General features: G+C 33.9%; 2 protein-coding genes and 1 pseudogene across 2 annotated transcripts; all 3 read left to right on the forward strand.

The window, feature by feature from the left end:
* Nucleotides 1-61: 61 nt before the first annotated feature.
* On the forward strand, nucleotides 62-2,570 carry LOC124081283 (olfactory receptor-like protein OLF2). The gene has a single exon (XM_046427497.2). The coding sequence runs from the start codon at nucleotides 346-348 to the stop codon at nucleotides 877-879; it is 534 nt and encodes a 177-aa protein (XP_046283453.1). The 5' UTR covers nucleotides 62-345; the 3' UTR covers nucleotides 880-2,570.
* Nucleotides 2,571-12,198: 9,628 nt separating this feature from the next.
* Nucleotides 12,199-13,119, forward strand: LOC124081284 (olfactory receptor 5W2-like; the record flags this gene model as incomplete). The annotated part of the gene is made up of 1 exon (XM_046427498.1): nucleotides 12,199-13,119. A coding segment is annotated over exon 1 (921 nt), but the record flags the coding sequence as incomplete, so codon positions are not given.
* Nucleotides 13,120-18,165: 5,046 nt separating this feature from the next.
* LOC124081285 (olfactory receptor-like protein OLF2) lies at nucleotides 18,166-19,100 on the forward strand (annotated as a pseudogene).
* The last annotated feature ends 270 nt before the right edge of the window (nucleotides 19,101-19,370 follow it).

Raw genomic sequence — 19,370 nt, forward strand, 5'->3', positions numbered from 1 at the left:
ACAGGATGTGCAAAAGGGGCTCTTTGTGTTCTTCTTCCTTGTTTATGGCATAACCTTGATTGCCAATCTAGGGATGATCTTGCTGATCAAGGTAAACCCCAGACTTCACACACCCATGTATTTTTTCCTGAGCAATCTGTCTTTCTGTGACATCTGCTATTCTTCCACTGTCTCTCCAAAGATGCTGGCTGATTTCTTATCTGAGCAAAAGGAAATTACACATGATTTATGTGCCATCCAAATGTATTTTTTGGTGCCTTTGCAGATGTGGAATGTCTCATGTTGGCTGTCATGGCCTATGATTGATATGTTGCCATCTGCAATCCACTTCTTTATACAATCGCAATGTCCAGGAGGATCTGTACCCAGCTAGTGGCAGTTGCCTACCTTGTAGGCTTGGTAGACTCAGCAATCCACATTTGCTTGACATTTCGATTGTCCTTCTGCAATTCAAATGTCATCAATCACTTTTTCTGTGACAACCCACCTTTGCTAGCCCTCTCTTGCTCAGATACCTCCATCAACGAGATAGTGATGTTCACCTTCATTGGCTGTGTTGTTGGACTCAGCATTGTCACTGTCCTCCTCTCCTACAGCTACATCATCATGACTATCTTTAGGATGAACTCAGCTGAGGGCAGACGCAAAGCCTTCTCCACATGCGCCTCTCACCTTACAGCTGTGGCCATATTTCATGGCACACTCCTGTTCATGTATTTTCGACCCAGCTCGAGTTACTCAATGGACACAGATAAAATGGCCTCTGTTTTCTACACAGTTGTTATCCCCATGTTGACCCCTCTGATCTACAGCTTAAGAAATAAGGATGTAAAGGGTGCTCTGAGCAAAGCTATCAACACTAACTTGTGTTCTGGGTGAATTCATGTTTCACACCCAGAAAACATCAACAGATTTTGAGAATAAAACATAAATGCATAGGTTCTTATTGATACAACTTTTGAAATATTTTCCAATAGTTTCTATTGTGACGAAATTGAGATTAAGTAGCTGTAATTATTGGTCTTCCTGTTTTAAGTGAAGAGCAAAAGAACATCACTGAGGTGTTTGCAGAAAGGGTCCTTTATGTCTCCCACCCTGTTGATGTTTGAGCCAGAAAGATGCCTTGCTAATTCAACACACTCTCCTTAAGCTTTCAACTTCAAATATGGGTTTAGTGGACACAACTGACACACTGGAAGAAAATTCAGAGAGTAAAACCCAGTCTTTGTTTTTTCCTTCCTCAGCATTAATGTGTTTCTATAACTTTCCATCATAACACTTAGAATAACTAAATAGTAAATAAATACTTAAGAGTGAAAAAGAGGGAGCATATTAGACACAGTTTATTAAGGCACTGTTCTTGTCTGGTTCCTTTCCCATTATTTTTGGTTCTGTTGTTTGGGATCTTTGGCTCCAGAGAGCCATTTGAAAACAGTTACTGAATGAACCAAGCAGTGTCTCCTGCAAAATAAATGCTGCAAAAAGGAGTATTTGTAAATTTAAAGGTTCTCCCTTCCTCACTTTTCATGAACTATATTGTTTTAGAGCAAATCTCTCCACACCTCTTGCCTTCTGCTTAAATTGAAGGAAATTATCAGCAAAAGAGGGCATTTAATGTACAGAACTTTTTACTTCACATCCACACTTCTTCAGCCTGCCTCAATTAGCAGTAATAACCCCTGCACCAGAAACTCCAGCCTTTTTTTCCCCTTGAAGTCTGGGCATAGGAGTGGACATCCCTTTTTGCCCTCAGACTAGAGGACAGATGTGGTGATGCACAGCTGGAAGCCAGAGATTTAAGACCAGGACCTTCTCCAATGCATCTGGAAAGGGAGTCTCCTTCTGTCTCAGTGGGTTCATAGCATTTTATAATATATTATTGTTAGTTAAAATTATCACGATGGTAATGACCAATTGGTACAGTTTAAGTTGTAAGGAAGAAGAATTAAATATAGGCTCTCTGGGGGAAAAAAAAAAAAACAACGTAGCATTTACGTTATTATTTCCTTTAAATGATTTATATTGATTCTTTCTGTGTCTTTAAAATAAACTCTATTATAAACAATGTTAATAATTGTCATTTAAGAGTGGTTGAATATCAGAAAATACTATAAATATTCTAAGAGTTAAATTAATTGGTAGCAAATGTTGTTCTAAATGTTATCACCCATTGGTTAATCTGGTGATTGAAAATATCACAGAATGTCAAGCTTTGAAGAGTATTTGTCTTATTTCAGGTTGTTGTTATAAAAGGAAGATTGAGTTTATGCAAGTTTTTCATTCAAATTCTCTTCCCTACTTTTATACATCATTTTGCTTATAAGATGTGCTAAAACTATTACTTTAAAATTTATAGGAGTGGACCAATTTATAAAAAATATGTAATTTTCTCAGGATGTATGTCTAGTATTACTGGCTGAATAATTTAAAATAAACAAAAAATAATGTCCTATCTTTTAAATATCTGCTTGTCTCTATAATCTCAGATAGCACACTTATTTTTTATGGAATATATTACTTATCAGGAACTCTCAATCGTTGCTCAGTTTCCCAACTCAATGTAATTTTTTGAAAACATATTAAATATATTGGCATGTATAAAAAGCAAACACATTGTGAATTCCTTTTGCTACATGTTTCTCATATATTTTTTGTCAGCTTTTCTTTTAAAGACAGAGATATAATAGTCCTTATTTTTTGAATTTTTTGTTTTGTTTTAATTGTTAAAAATGATAAAAACACGAGAGAATTTAAGAATAAAATTTGGACCTTAAAGTGAGCCAGGTATTGGTTTCCGATCTTTGTGCTCTCATTACTTCGTGGTTATGTGTCTACTTTCAGGTCTTAGATTTTTCATCTGTTAAACAGGGGTTTTATATACACATTCTATGATTGCATCTGTATATTCATATTTATCAGTTACATATGTAAAGATAGTAGTAGACATACATAGGATATCGTTCTAGACAGTCTCTAACAGTCTACTGAGTAGTGCTCAGGAACTGATCTTCTAGTGCTCCAAGAAAGGATGGTGTTGCTGATAGAACCACGTCATGAGATGTTCTCTAGGGTCTGTCTCCTGTGCTGGATAGAGCCTGCTCCCTTAGCTGGTCAGAATCCGGCTTCAGAGTCTTGTTTCCATCATGTGTGCAGCTCTCTCAGTATCCTCCTCATGACCTATTTTTCTTAACTCTGCCTTTGCTCCTGGCTAAAGCTGAGTAGAGGCTGTCCATGGCTACCTCTGCTGACCATCTGCCAAGCACATTTCTATCCTGCTTAGATCAGGGGCCTAAAACTGCATTAAGGAATCCAGTCCCAGACTCCACATTTCCAAGAAATTTAGATAATTAATCCCAGAGCAATTCATTCTATGTTATACCCCGTGGGGCTGATCCTAAAGGCTGTTGCTGAAATGGCAGCTATGAAGAATCAATAGCCATTTACTGTGACACATCCATGCATTTCAAAGAATATTTACTGCTAAGGACTCAGGTTGAAGTGCTTAGTTATCTTCAGTCTCAAAATGCCATAGTCTTACTGATCTTTATGGATAAATTATTTTTTACAAAAATGCATCTCACTGTAGTGAGTAAAACTGTGGCCGTAAGTTACAATCCACCATACATTTCCCCTGTCACAAAGTCTTCCTCTTAGCTTATCCACTTTCTAATTATTTAACCTCATCTTCAGATTTAACTTTTTTTCTTGAATTTTCATTCACACTTTCTATAAAGGTCATTTCCAGTAGTCAACTAAGCCATAAACCACCAGTTCCAGGCTTCAGTTCCCAGTCCTGACCCTAACAGTAGAGCATCCCTCAGAAACTTTTTCTTTGTACTTCATAGATCAAGAAATTTCAGACCCATTAGACTTTTGAGGAAACAGTCTAAGAACCAGACTTTATCATATTCTATATACAGAAATTTGCTAAAAATTTACCTACTTTTTAGACATCCTACTTGATAATAACTTGTAATGGGTATCCAAGCATATATGGTACCACTGTGGAGAATAAACCAAAAATATTGTAAAAGAAATAACTATTTTTTGCAAGTCAGATATATATGATAAGAACTGAAAACAATCAATAGTAAACCTGTATATATTTCATAAAATTTACTCAGAATATTCACTGGGAAGACACTGTGATACAAATGCAAAAGATAAAAAGCAATGAATCAAAATTAATAAATAATTTTGTAGGAAAATAGAACACAGACATAAATAACTTTAAGACTCAAAATAATGAGAATAGAGTACTTAAAGAAGTACACCTATGATTCTTATATGATTTAGAGTACAAACTACCCTGTGATTGTAAAGGAGGATTCAGAATAAAATTTTGACAACAATATATAATGAGTCTTTTTAGAATGAGTGAAATTTGGATAGGTAAACACATATTTACATTAAAATCAAAATTAATTGGCAAATAATCTTTGTTACTGTCATTAATTGTCTTTCACAAAAGGAGCTTCATTTTTGTTTCAGTGACTTTTTTATTTTTGATAGAAATTGTGAAAAAAGTTAAATAGTAAAACAGAAAATGTGTTAGAATAATAGACACAAGAGTGTAAGAAAAGGTAAATCTTCACCTGAAATAAATATTAAAAATTTCAACTGCAAAATAACAGATATTGATGATATAAATAAAATGAGAGTCTAGCTCCACTGTTGGGCTCTGGCCTTTTCTTTTGTGGAACTTTCATTATCCACAGATTAGAGAAATATCCTTATTAAATTGACATTTGCAACAGACAGAAAAAAATGTCAAAGAATAGGTATGTTTGAAAATTATAAGACTGATTCCTTTTATCAAAGGAGAGTAATCTTAATGATTATTTTTATAGGAATTATTTGCATCTTTGTTCCTTAGGTTTTATATTAAGGGCTTCAGCATAGGGATAATCAACTTATAAAACACAAAGGCCACTTTGTTAATATCCAGTGAATGACCTGTCCTGGGCCACAAATAAATGAAGATCAGGGAGCCATGGTAGAGAGTGGCCACTATTAGGTGGGAAGTACAGGAGGAGAAGCCTTTCCTTCTGGCCTCTGCGGAATCTGTTCTAAGGATGGCTGCCAAAATGCAGGAACAGGAGAGGAGAACTGTTAGAAAACAGACTGCCTCTACCAAGCTAGCAAAGACCACAAGAATGATGTCAAACATGCCAGTGTCAGAATTGAATCCCCCACACACCAACAAAGTGCTCTGAGCACAATCTTGCAACAGACCTCTTGGAGATAATAATAGTATTAAGCAGTGGGTTGCCGATTGCTATGTACCTGTCATAAGCCACGTGGCCAAGAAGAAGGATTGAACAGAAAAATTATAACTCTGCAGTATAGCTAGTGAAACAAATGGTTTTCATATCAGAAATCAAGCCCACAGTAATTCAAGGGCAATGATAGAAGAGTAACATGCACCAATAAAGAACAGTATGCAGATGAAAAGGTACATTGGGACAGGCAAGTGGGAACTGGTGGTGATTAGTAAAATCATTCCAAGATCCCCCATCAGGGTACATAGTAGGTGGAAAAGAACACAGCAAAAAGAAGACTCAGAAGTTCTGGATGGTCACTGAATCCCAGGAGAAGGATTTCCATCTTCAATATGTCATCTTCCCACCTCATTATCTAGGGTGCTCCTAGATGGAACCATGACAGAGCAAAGATGAAAGTGTTAGTAATATCCTGGAAACTTTTGGTAAAACTTTTAGTCTTCTAACTACAGAATCAATAACCAGCAACTAGACATGATTTGACTTCTTCCTTTCCTATCTATATTCCTTTTATTTCTTTATCTTGAGTAAGTTTTCTAAAATTTCAACTCCTTTATTGAATAGGAATGTGAGAGTGGCTATTCTTAACTTGTTCCCAATTTTAGAGAAAATAGTTTACATTTTTCCCCATTTAATATGATGTTGACTTTGTGTTTGTTATGCATAGCCTTTATTGTATTCAGGCAAGTTTCTTCTATCCCTACTTTCTTCAAGGTTTTTACCATAAATAGTGGATATATTTTGTCAATCTATTGAGATTATCCTGTTTTTTTTTTCTTTTTCTTTCTTTTTTTGTCCTTGTTTCTATTTGTGTGGAGTATGGCATTTATTGATTTGCTTACATTGAGCCAGCATTGTATTGCACCTCTGGGTTGCAGTCAACTTGATTATGGTGTATGATATTTTTTAATGTTGGTTTAGTAAGCTTTTTCGCTGCTGTAACCAAAAGACCTGACAAGAACAATTTTAGAGGAGTAGAAGTTTCTTTAATACAGTTTCAGAGGTCTCAATCCATAGATGGCTAATGGCTGCTCTGCATGGTAGGGGAAAGCAGTCGGGACCTGACCACAAGAAAGCAGAGAAAGACTAAGCTCTGCTCACCAGAGACAAAGTATATACCCTAAAGGCATGCGCCCAATGGCCTGCCTGTTCCAGATACACCCTACCTGCCTACAGTTACCACCCAGTTAATTACTATTAGTTGATTAATGGACTAATGAATGAAATTAAGGCTCTTATAACCCAATTTCCCACCTCTAATCTTTTCTTGCATTGTCTCATACAAGTTAGGTCAGACACCCCACATCTAAACCATAATAAATGTGTTGGGGAAGTCTCTTTCTCTTTTCTAATATTTTATTGACGATTTTTGCATCTATATTCATCAAATATGTTCGTTTATAGTTTTCTTAAAGTGTTCTTATTCAGTTTTTTAATCAGGGTGATACAGGCTTCCTAGAATGTTTTTGGAAGCATTCCTTTTCTCTCAATTTCATGGACTAATTTAAGGAGACTTGAAATTAATTCTTTAATCAACTAGTAAAATTCAGCTAATAAATCCATCATTTTTATTGGTCTCTTTAGGTTTTCTATATCCTCTTTGTTCTCTTTGGTGAGTTTTGGTGAATCACACGTGTCTAGAAATTTATCCATTTCTTATATAGTTTTTAATTTATTGGAACATAATACCTGAAAATATTACCTGCTCTAAATTTGAAACTGTATATTTTTACATTATTACATTCATTAAGACTATTAATGGAAACTAAATGTCTCTGAAAATCACATCAATGTTCCCTGTTAATGCAAATTTAGAAAAAAATTTCAGATTAATTTTTTAAATAAATTTCATTATGTATATTTAATATATATGTATGATGTTACCAGAAACCTTTAGGTAGTAAAATGATTACTATAGAAAGTAGGTTCACATAGCTATCATTTCATATCTTTTCTAATTCTTATAGCCTTTCATAACTTGCCTTTGGAATTCATTTACCATCTTTTACTGCTGTAAATTTTCTTATGAATTTTTTAGATCAATTGTTTTTGGTAAGGAAACTAAACAACAAGTATTTGAATAATTTTCAGATAAATCAAAATAAATGACTTAACCAAATAATTGAGTGTAGTACAGGCTACCAGATTTCTAAAAGATTCCATTAAAAGAATGAAATGAGATGATTGGATGAATATAAAGATATTAATCAGTCCCATTCACTAGTCTTTCCTTTCAGTTTTCTTTCTGCCATGTATCCTTGTTTTAAATATGAGTACAATAAGACGAGGAAAAAATCAATCACCACCCAAAATTTCCTTGCACCACTTTTTTTCATCTGTTCTTTTCATATTACCTCAGGAGACCACATGCATTTTATAAGCATTTTGCATTGATATATACTTTGTCAGTATAGATTAGATTTTATTCTGATATAATTTTTATAAGTGGAATTATACATTATATAGTCTCTCAAGTGTGTTTTTTTCCCCAAACATCACAATTATTTTGAGATTCATCCAAATATTGCATGTTTCTCTAATTTATCCTTTTTTATTTATGTGTATATTTCTTGTACAGTAATATGCTACAATTTGTGCAACCACTCACATTGATATATTTGAGTTATTCCCAATGTTTTTGTTATTAGAAATAAAACAGCTATAAACACCCATTAAGAAAACATTGTATGAAGATGGGGCTTGACTTATACCTAAGTATAAGGAATACACAGGAATTAAATAGTTGTATTGCTGTTCAAGTCTGTGTAACTTTCATAGAAATTGCCCACATGTATTCCAAAATGCAACATTATACCTTTCCACCTGAAGTTCATGAAAGTTCATATTTCACAATATCTTTATTAACGGTACATATGATTCTTTAAAATTTTAGCTCATGTATTATTGCAGTTATGTCATGATATCTCATTTTGGCTTTAATTATCACTTCCCCAATAACTACAGCTGCTGTTCATCTTCTCATACATTAATTTTTCATCCAGAGATTTTCTTTGGGGAAGTTTCTATTGAAACCTCTTCTCCATTTTTTATACTGTTGGTTATTATTTTCTTATTATTCCTGTGAGTCCTTCATATTCTGACTACAAGTCCTTTGTCAGATCTAATTTTGTCAAATGCTTTCTTCAGACTGTGAGAAAACAGACACATGCATATCTACATAAACCCAAGCGTATATACCAGACTATGTGTATATACAGACATAGTGTCTAATATTAAAAACAAGAGCTTTCTGAAAAAATACATATCTAATTATATTCTCTCCACATTGCTCTAGTTAACTTTTGCTACATAAAGTACTAGAACATAGGGCTCAAAATAACCACTGTCATTATTCTGCTGCTCTTCCCAATGACTGAGGTCACACTGTGGTATTCAGGAACCAGCTGGGCTAGGTGAAAGAGTGTCACAAAGTGACATAAGCATGTGAATATCTCTAGAAAGACAGGCTCATCTGATCCTCTTGCACTCCCCCATTTAGTCTCGGATTGATTCACATTGATAGCTTAGCTTATTAGGTAACAGCTTGTGACTACCGCTATAATTTCTTAAACACTGGAAATAGTACAACCTAGAATGACTTCTATGTTTTGTTGCTCAGAGGAATTAATGACAACAAAATTTTGAAGGGAGGCTAAATGTACACTGTGTTTCTAAGAAGATGCATCTATCTTTAATCTATGAAAATTATCATTGCAGAAATTCTTAAATTCTTCACAACCTAGCTTAACATTTAACTTAACAATTTAAATAAATAGTGACTATGTGTGTGATCTTTTTTTTTACTGTGCATAAACATAACAAATACTTGAATAGCACCTATATAGAAGAAAGACAGAAATTTCAATCAGACCAATATAGAAGCAGGAGTTGGCTCTGGGTCCTTTAGAGGTAGCTTAATCAAATTAAACACTGCAGTAGTACACCAAGGTTCAAGAAATATGAAGAATCTCTTGCTATGTGATATTTGGAGTGTAATGAATTCACTCTTCCAGTATTAAGCAATTTAGCAAAGAATTAGTATGAATAGTAGGAAGTGAAATCACTTTTACAAAACATTTGTAACTGTTTTTTAGGAAGATTATTATTTATGTACAATATTTGAGTGAATCATTCTAACACATGTAAGCTATATGTGTAAAAATCCTTCAGATACATTATACTTTTAACTTTTGATCAATGCTCTCTAAAATAGCCAAAAATATTTAGTAAGCAATTAACTCTGTTAAATCTTTTAGTACTGATTATAGAGAATACGAAAAAAGTATCCCTAAAGTCTTAAATTTATTAGAGAAATCCTTATATGGATGAATTCCACATAATTCAAAATGCAGTGTATTGACTGTATAGCATGCAACATAATTGTAAAATCTAAGATATGTGGATGGATGACACATGGTTGGAGTGGGGATGTGACAATTCTGGGTGAAGAATATGGCCCTTATTATATGAGTAGTCACAGTGTTATTATTACGACAGATAAAAATAGAAACAACCCAGATGTCCATCCAGTAGAAATGAATAATCAAAGGGTCTCTTATTCATAAAATGAAATGCTATGCAGTCATAAAAGAAAACAAGATTCAGAAACATGCTGCAACATGGATATATTCAGACAAAGGGATGCTAAATGAGGGGAGACTGATATAAAGGACATATTAGATGACGTTTATGCTTAGGATAAGTGAACACATAGAACCATAAAGTAAAGTTTCTAAGGAATAGGGATAGAATAGAAGGCAAGTGACCCCCCCATAGATTTTTTTTACATTATTTTTTTAATTTGTTTTAATTAGTTACACGTGACAGTATAATGATCTTGACAGATCATACATTTGAATCAGATGGGATATAATTTCTCATTTTTCTGAGTGTACAGGTTGCAAAATCACATTGGTCATGTAGTCACATATATACACACAGCATTGATAATGTCTATTTTATTCTGCTGTCCTTCCATTTCCCCTTCCTCTCCCCACCCCTCCTATCACTTCTCTCTACCCAATCTAATGTGACACACTTTTTATTTTCGCCCTCACATCATCATACATATATTCTGTATAACAATGAGGTTATCCTTCCATCTTCCATGCAAGTACTAGTAAAGTTACTTAGTCATTACTTATCCATTAAGACTATGGAGAATATTTTAAAAAGCAGAAATTTTTTTTTAAAAAAAGGTGTTGGAAATGACTAATGTGAGGGGCTGATTTCCTTCACATTCTGTTTTAATTAGACAAGGATGACATAGATCATATTTTATAGTAAAACTATGTATGCATTCTATGTACTTGGCACCATAAAATTTACTCATAGTTTTCATTCTGTCATATATCAGTTTGTTGATAATAGTCAATAATAAAAACTCTAACTTTCATAAAGATGTGGATATATTCAGAGGGGAAAATAAAGAACCATAAATATAATTAAGTCATAAGTTTGCATAACAACAAAGCCTGAGGGAATAGCTTCAGAGAGTTAAATCCCAAAAGTTACCTGGTATAATTCCATGCTACCTGCTTAAGGTTCAGTTAACAAAGAAATGTCAGGTAAATTTTTGACAGGTAAGTTCCTGAGTTTCCAAACTCAAAGACTTGAGGTTTAAAGAAATTACATTTAAAAAAAGACATCTGTAAATGAATCATTTTATGCCAAGCTACTCTGTTCCATAAATTCTGGTTTTATGATAAAAAATGATGATTTCTTCTCAAAACTGGAAGACATAAGTAAATTTCCTTACCAATGAATTTCCTGTTTACTAATTCCATTTTAATATAGATTCACCAACAAATGTTCACTTTTTTATACCATATAGGTATTTGCATTGGATTAAGTGGTTTAGTTTTTATTTTTTTGCTGTTTTCTTATTTAATAGATATTTGAAGTACTGAATTACAAATAATTATATATGCAAAATCACCTCAGGATGAATCATATACTATTGTTACTTAGGCCAAAAGCAGAAAAACAGACATCCCATTTATATCTATCTCCCACTATTTCTCATATTCCAGTTAGGAATAATACACACATGCAATCACTTTAGAAGTACATAAATCCACTTATGGTTAAGTAAAACATGCCTATTCAAAAATCCTTATTCTTTTTCTTTATTTTTAAAGTATAAGCTTCCATTTACGATCTAGTTGAAATGTAAATATATGTATTAAATGAAGGTGGTTTTACTGTTTTTTTAGCATTTTTCTTTGCATGGTCCGTAGGCTAATCTTTAATTCCAGACTATCTTTAAAAAGAGGCAACAATCATTGTGGTAAAATCATACAACATTTATAAAAAATACAAAAATCAATGAATATTTATTTTATATTTCACAAACACTAAAAGCCATATGTAATAACAGTAGAATAAGATTTTTTTTATTTTTATTAGTCAGTGATATGCTTAATATTTCTAGAGCTACTACAATGATCTTTTCAACCAATCATGATTTTTGAAAACCAATGTAATTGAAGTTACCCTTTTGGTCTATGTGAATGTTGTCAATTCTCTAACTGTAATAGTTACTCTAGTGTTTCTTCCATATTATTTTGCAGATGAACACAGATTTCAGTGGAATAAAAATATTCTCCTTAACATAAGAAGGAAAGATGGAGAGAAAGTAATGAAATTGTAGAAATCACATATTTCTTAAATGACATTCAGATTTGAATCAAAATTTTCTATCAGCTTTCTCACATTTATCATGAATATTGTCAAGCAGATACAATTGTTCTTTAAAGAGTGACACATGAATGGGTGTTTTTCTGAGACTAAAAAGAAAATCTAGGAAACAAGTGGCGTTCTTCCATGTAGATACAGTCTGAATGTAAAGAATGAAACATGAATATATCTTTTTTTTTAAATGATTTATCCAAAAGTTAGGTAAGAACAAGGAATAATGGACAGAGGAAATTGTTCCTCACAGACTGAATTTATTTTTATGGGAATTACTAATAACCCTGAAATGAAAAGCACTCTATTTGCTATGTTTCTCCTGGTTTATCTCATTAATTTTCTGGCGATTCTTGGAATTATCTTCTTGATTAGAGTGGATCCCCAGCTTCACACACCAATGTACTTTTTCCTCAGCCACCTCTCTTTCTGTGACCTCTGCTATTCCACAGCAATTGGACCCAAGATGCTGGTTGACATATTTGTTAAGAACAAATCAATTTCCTTTATTGGCTGTGCTCTGCAGTTCTTGATCTTCTGCATCTTTGCTGATTCTGAGTGTCTGCTGCTGGCAGTGATGGCCTTTGATAGGTACAAGGCCATCAGCAACCCCTTGCTGTACACTGTCAACATGTCCAGCAGGGTTTGCTACCTGCTCATGATTGGGGTTTACCTTGTGGGCCTGGGAGATGCTTTGATACACACGACATTAACATTCCGCTTATGTTTCTGTGGGTCTAATGAGATTAATCATTTCTTCTGTGATGTCCCTCCTCTCCTGTTACTGTCTTGCTCTGACACACAGGTCAATGAGTTAGCAATATTCACACTTTTTGGTTTCATTGAACTGAGCACCTTTTCTGGAGTCCTGGTCTCTTATGGCTACATCCTCTCATCAGTCTTAAAGATCCGCTCTGCTGAGGGGAGGCTCAAAGCTTTCTCCACCTGTGCCTCCCACTTGACTGCAGTTGCAGTTTTCCAGGGCACCATGCTCTTCATGTATTTTCGGCCCAGTTCTTCCTACTCTTTTGATCAAGACAAAATGACCTCACTGTTCTACACCATTGTGATTCCCATGTTGAACCCCCTGATTTATAGCCTTCAGAATAAGGATGTGAAAGAGGCCCTGGAAAAACTCAAAAATAAAAGATGGACTTAAATAATTATAATATTTAGACATTGTCTGCATATTCATAGTTAGGGTTATTTTAAAATATTACATGATGCACAGAAGGAAAATTGTTTCACATAGTTTATTAAATAAGTATCTGTACTAATTTTTAGTTATAAGAAAATGTTTCAGTTGTACAAACGTTCTGCTTCCATGTTTACCTGAAATTAACATGTTATCTCCATTTAGAAAAAAATCCTCAAATTTTTAATTTTCTCAAAGTTTTACTTGCTCATTCTCCTATTTGTGTTTTATTTCAATTATATTACAATACAGTAAACTCTTGTTAACTGCCTTTTATATATTTTTGTGCCTTATGTTTTATTGTGAATTTATTAGTTTATATAAGAGTGTACATTGTAATCTAGGTAAATCAGTCAATTCATTAATTATGATAATAGGCCTCAAAAAACTCTGAAATAAAAAAAAGATGAGGAGTTACATTTCAAAGCAAAATGCCTAAATATAATGTGCAGGAAAAAATCTTCCTTGGACAGCAAAGGTCAGTTTCACATTTAAAATCTTTCAGAGATATTGATTCTAGGCTGAGATTTGGGCAACTAGAGAAGTCTTCATATGGACAAATCCATGACATTTAAAAAGCAAAGAATACAATAAAGAATTAAAATGAACTTGTTAAGGACTATTTTTTGATGAAATTATCAAGTTCATCTCCTCAGTAACTTCTTCCAGGAAGATTTCTCTTCCTTCTTCCCCATTCTCGGTCCTGGTCAAGTCATCATCTGTCCTCCACAAACATTTACTTCTTTAAAGAATTGTATAATCAATTTTTTTCTTAAGTCAATATCTCCAATATGATATTGTGAGCATATTCGCTTAAGGACTGAGCATTTTATCCTATTTAAAATACTTGCCTGAAATCTGGGACACAAAATGGGTAAAGTAAACAAATTCTAAAATAAGATTGCCAAATAGCAAAGTAGTTCTGAGTACATAATAGATGCTGTTAAAGAAAAAGAAAACAATCAGTGGCATGGTATATATATATATATATATATATATATATATATATAGAGAGAGAGAGAGAGAGAGAGAGAGACAACACATACACACACACCACATCCCAAATATCTTTAAAGAAAGTACATAAAATTGTTGTGTATACAAATCCAAAATATTCACAGTGACATGAATATCAACTTAATAGCAAGTAAATGGCCTATATATGTGTATATCCTTGATATTTGCTTTTATCAATATTCTGTACATTGATTTTCTCATGACTCAAGTACTGATTTAACTTCTTGTGAATCGCCACATTTTAAGAGCCCTGGAAAACACAAGGCATTGCTTAATTATCCTTTTCAATTTTGGAAGCAAAAGTCACTGTGTCTCTCTGGTTTTCCAGCTGCCTCAGGGATATGTCTCTTTGTGAAAATACTACAGGCTAAAATGAAGATCCAAAAATCTCTGCTTCCAAAGTTGCATGTGAAACACTTTGACAAGTTAGGAGAAGACATCCTGATGGAAAATACCTATGCAACATCCTTAACAAAAGGCTTCATATATTTCCACCTGTTCCATATTTTATCAATTAACCCCCTACTCTTTTTTATTTTTTTTTGTTTGTTTTAATTGATTATACATACTCTTTTGCAATGTTTACTTATAAGCACTGTCATTCTTTGTTTCCCTGATGTCATGCCACCTAAAGGATGCTATTCAGAATCAAAGTCTTGGAGAGGTGATAAAATCATGACAGAGCACTTAGGAATGGCTTAATAGTTTTACCGTTTATTTTTTTTTTCCTGGAACTGTGAAATGCCATTGCCCTCCACACTATTTTCTATTAGTAAAAATGTTAATGATTTCCAGCCAAGTTGATAGAAATAAAACAAATGGTCCGCCAGTGTGGAAACCCTTGCTATTTGCTCCCTTTTCTTTTCAGTCAGTGTTGGGATACTGCCTAGGTTTACAAATGGATCCTAATGGCCTCTGAAGGTTCTTTGGCTCTCTAATTTTGTAAGTTTTCAAATATTGCTTTAAAATCAGCACATTTTAACTTCTGTGAGAAATTATAAAAAGTAATTTTTAAGATATATATTTTATTGTGCTTCTTTCAGGAATCTAACATGAGAAATTTCTATGGATTCAGTGAAACAATGCCTACAAAACACTATAAGTTGACTCTTTCACTTATGGGTTTTAGACAACTCAGTGCCTAATATATATGACAATCTGTGGTGATAATTAAATAATGTAAAATGCCTGACTAGGTTTAGAAGGCTAAAATTTTCTTTTAAAGGTGAAATCTATTTGTTCTTATAGGCTATTTCTTAGAATATATGTTTTAAAATAACCCTTATACATGATAAATTATGTATGCATAATTTTACTTATAAGTAGATGTTTTATAATATGAAAATTAGATATAAGAAAAATGGTCATTAGTAGAAGAGATTAAATAAATTAATGGATGCAAATAGAAAGGAAAGCATCATATCTAATCACAATATTTATTTGTGTGCAAGACATGTTTATCTGACATTATTTTTGTTGAAGATGAGAAACTCCTTAGTATAGAAAACAAAACCTAGTTATCATAAGACCATGTGAAAACTGTTCATTTTTGCTCCCTTGTAAAATTATTTCTATTTTTGTCTTTTATTTCTTTTTACCTAAAAAGTTTAGTACCAGGGACTAAACTCAGGGACACTGGACTACTGATCTGCATGCCCAACCCTATTTTGCATTTTATTTAGAGACAGGGTCTTGTTGAGTTACTTAGTGCCTTGCTGTTATTGAGGCTGGCTTTGAACTCATGATTCTCCTGTCTCAGCCTTCCAAGCCACTGGGTTTAGAGGCATGCGTCACCATGGCCACCATAATATTTGAATGTGTTTGATAAAGAATATTTGTGTGTTCGTGTCCATGTAAATGTTTAAGGATTCACTGATTTTACATTTATGTCATTAAAACAAATAAACTGGCACACTGAGATATGGAATGTTGGTTGACTGCAGCCACTTTAGTGTTACATGACCTAATATTGGGCATTAAACTAGATAAGAAAGTAAGAACAATTTTTTTTTATGTTTTCAAAAACTGGTCTGCATTTATTTCCCAATTACCTTACATCTTTAAAATATCAGATGCTAAACTTATTCCCAAGGGATAAAGTGCTCAGCACCCATGGGTCAAACACAGAGATCTTTAAAATCCCAGGCAATCTGAAGACAATGAATAGCCTTGGGAAGGATTAGGTGCATCCGGATACCAGGTCTGTAGCTCTGAATCAGGTTCTGAATTTATTTTTTATTTTTTATTTTACTTTTGTTCTATCTTATATATTACTTTAGTTTTTTGTAACACTTTTGAAATAAAAGTAAAATTGTTATATAACAGAAGAAAATTATGAAACTTGATGCAAACATTTACTATAATTACTTTATTTATTTAGCAATTTAAATAATACAAATATAGCAGAGAATACACTAAATGCTACCATGGTATATGGTAATTATATACCATATACCATGTAGCATTATTAATTAATATCATTTGTCATTTAACCTCTTTCATGCATTTTTATATATCTTAAAACCTTCTCATATTACAAAGAAAATCACTGCTTTTAGAGATCTTTAAATTGTGGTAAATATTTAAATGAGTTTATGCTGAGATACAGAGACCTGCACATTGACCATTGTACTCCTGGTAAGGTTTCAAATTTTCATTTTTCTTCATTTACCTTCAACTAGACTTTTCTTATATCTTCACTGGTTAAAGGTCACAGCAGCAATGTTATTATAAGATGTACAATTAGTTTTGACAAAATATGACAGTGGGACCTATAATTCCATTGGCCTTTTAAATCAAAATTAGCAGAATTCATTGGTATAAAAGAGAAACAGGGAACAATGAAAATAATAAAACATATAACAAATTTGGTGAGACACAGTTCAGAGACAAATCTCTCTGAGGATATGGAACAGTGAACAAATAAAATATTCATTATGTATTACTTTCATAATATGAACTGTAGTGAACAGATCATGTGGATACTAGTTAATTGAAAGGACTCATCTAGTAAACTACAGTGCTTTTCTTGCCTTTATGTTACCTACCCTACCAATGTCTCTGCAATTAAGTTCACAATGCCTTTAGAATCTCAGCCAGATCATAACCACTTTAAAAGGGAAAAATGGTGCACTCTGGCATGTTTCCTTCTACCTATGCTAGTTTACTGCTCATGAAACCCAGACTATCTACTTCTCCAGAAACAACTAACCTTCCTACCCTAGTGAGTCCTCATCTACACACCATCTTCTTCCCAGTGACAATAGCATATAGACATATGATAGCAGCTAAATAGCACTAAAAAGGTAAAGGAGAGGTAGAAAGCTAGTGTAAGACTAATTGCTACTTGCCCAGGTATCCAAGACAATGAGGGAACAAGAATGGGATGTATACTTTATTTCCATCTTCACATAACTAAAATTCTTTCTTACAGGATGAAGAATTTTCTACAAATTTGACATCAACAACAGTCTCCTCAGAAAATGTGGATATCTGGACCAACTAATTGTAGGAACTATTACATTAAATTATAAGTACATCAACTTATTAATCTATACAAAGAACTAACAAAAATATTTCCAAGAACTACATAGGTTTTCATAAAAGCATCAGGCATAATTTAGATGAAAGAATATTATAACTTTTCCAATAGAGAAAACTAATCTTAAATAACTGTAGCATTCTTTCTTCAATGATTACTGAAAGGACGGAAGGAAGGAAGAAATCAAGGAAGGGATGGAGGGAGGGAGGGAGGGAGGAAGGGAGAGAGAGAGAGAAAATTCAGTGAGCCAGGAGATGAACTAGGACGAAGGAAAGATTGTGAAGGAAGAAAGAAAGGAAGGAAGGAAGGAAGAGAGGGAGGAAGGGAGAGAGAGAAAGACGACAGAGTGAGCCAGGAGATTAACTAGTACTAAGGAAAGACTGTGATGACCTCCACTTTCACTTTGTTTTTACATATACAGGAATTTCCAGATCTGAACAATGGCAGTTGAGAACTTCACTCTGTTTACTGAGTTCATCTTCTTGGGACTATCTGGCAGACAGGATGTGCAAAAGGGGCTCTTTGTGTTCTTCCTTGTTTATGGCATAACCTTGATTGCCAATCTAGGGATGATCTTGCTGATCAAGGTGAACCCCAGACTTCACACACCCATGTATTTTTTCCTGAGCAATCTGTCTTTCTGTGACATCTGCTATTCTTCCACTGTCTCTCCAAAGATGCTGGCTGATTTCTTATCTGAGCAAAAGGAAATTACACATGATTTATGTGCCATCCAAATGTATTTTTTTGGTGCCTTTGCAGATGTGGAATGTCTCATGTTGGCTGTCATGGCCTATGATTGATATGTTGCCATCTGCAATCCACTTCTTTATACAATCGCAATGTCCAGGAGGATCTGTACCCAGCTAGTGGCAGTTGCCTACCTTGTAGGCTTGGTAGACTCAGCAATCCACACTTGCTTGACATTTCGATTGTCCTTCTGCAATTCAAATGTCATCAATCACTTTTTCTGTGACATCCCACCTTTGCTAGCCCTCTCTTGCTCAGATACCTCCATCAACGAGATAGTGATGTTCACCTTCATGGCTGTGTTGTAGGACTCAGCATTGTCACTGTCCTCCTCTCCTACAGCTACATCATCACGACTATCTTTAGGATGAACTCAGCTGAAGGCAGACATAAAGCCTTCTCCACATGCGCCTCTCACTTTACAGCTGTGGCCATATTTCATGGCACACTCCTTTTCATGTATTTTCGACCCAGCTCAAGTTACTCAATGGACGCAGATAAAATGGCCTCTGTTTTCTACACAGTTGTTATCCCCATGTTGAACCCTCTGATCTACAGCTTAAGAAATAAGGATGTAAAGGGTGCTCTGAACAAAGCTATCAGCACTAACTTGTGTTCTGGGTGAAATCATGTTTCACACTCAGAAGATATCAACAGATTTTGAGAGTAAAACATAAATGCATTGACATCGGTTCTTATCAGTAGAAACTTGGAAATATCTATTGTGACGAAATTGAGATTAAGTAGCTGTAATTATTGGTCTTCCTGTTTTAAGTGAAGAGCAAAAGAACATCACTGAGGTGTTTTGCAGAAAGGGTCCTTTAATGTCTCCCACCTTTTTGATCTTTGAGCCAGAAAGATGCCTTGCTAATTCAACACACCCTCCTTAAGCTTC

This window comes from Marmota monax, unplaced genomic scaffold, assembly GCF_021218885.2.
Source record: "Marmota monax isolate L192 unplaced genomic scaffold, Marmota_monax_Labrador192_F-V1.1 WCK01_AAM20220418_F8-fsc01823, whole genome shotgun sequence".
Taxonomy (NCBI): Eukaryota; Metazoa; Chordata; class Mammalia; order Rodentia; family Sciuridae; genus Marmota; species Marmota monax.

Coding starts and splice junctions, on each gene's coding strand:
- LOC124081283 (XM_046427497.2), top strand. CDS start 346: ATGTCCAGGAGGATCTGTACCCAGCTAGTGGCAGTTGCCTACCTTGTA.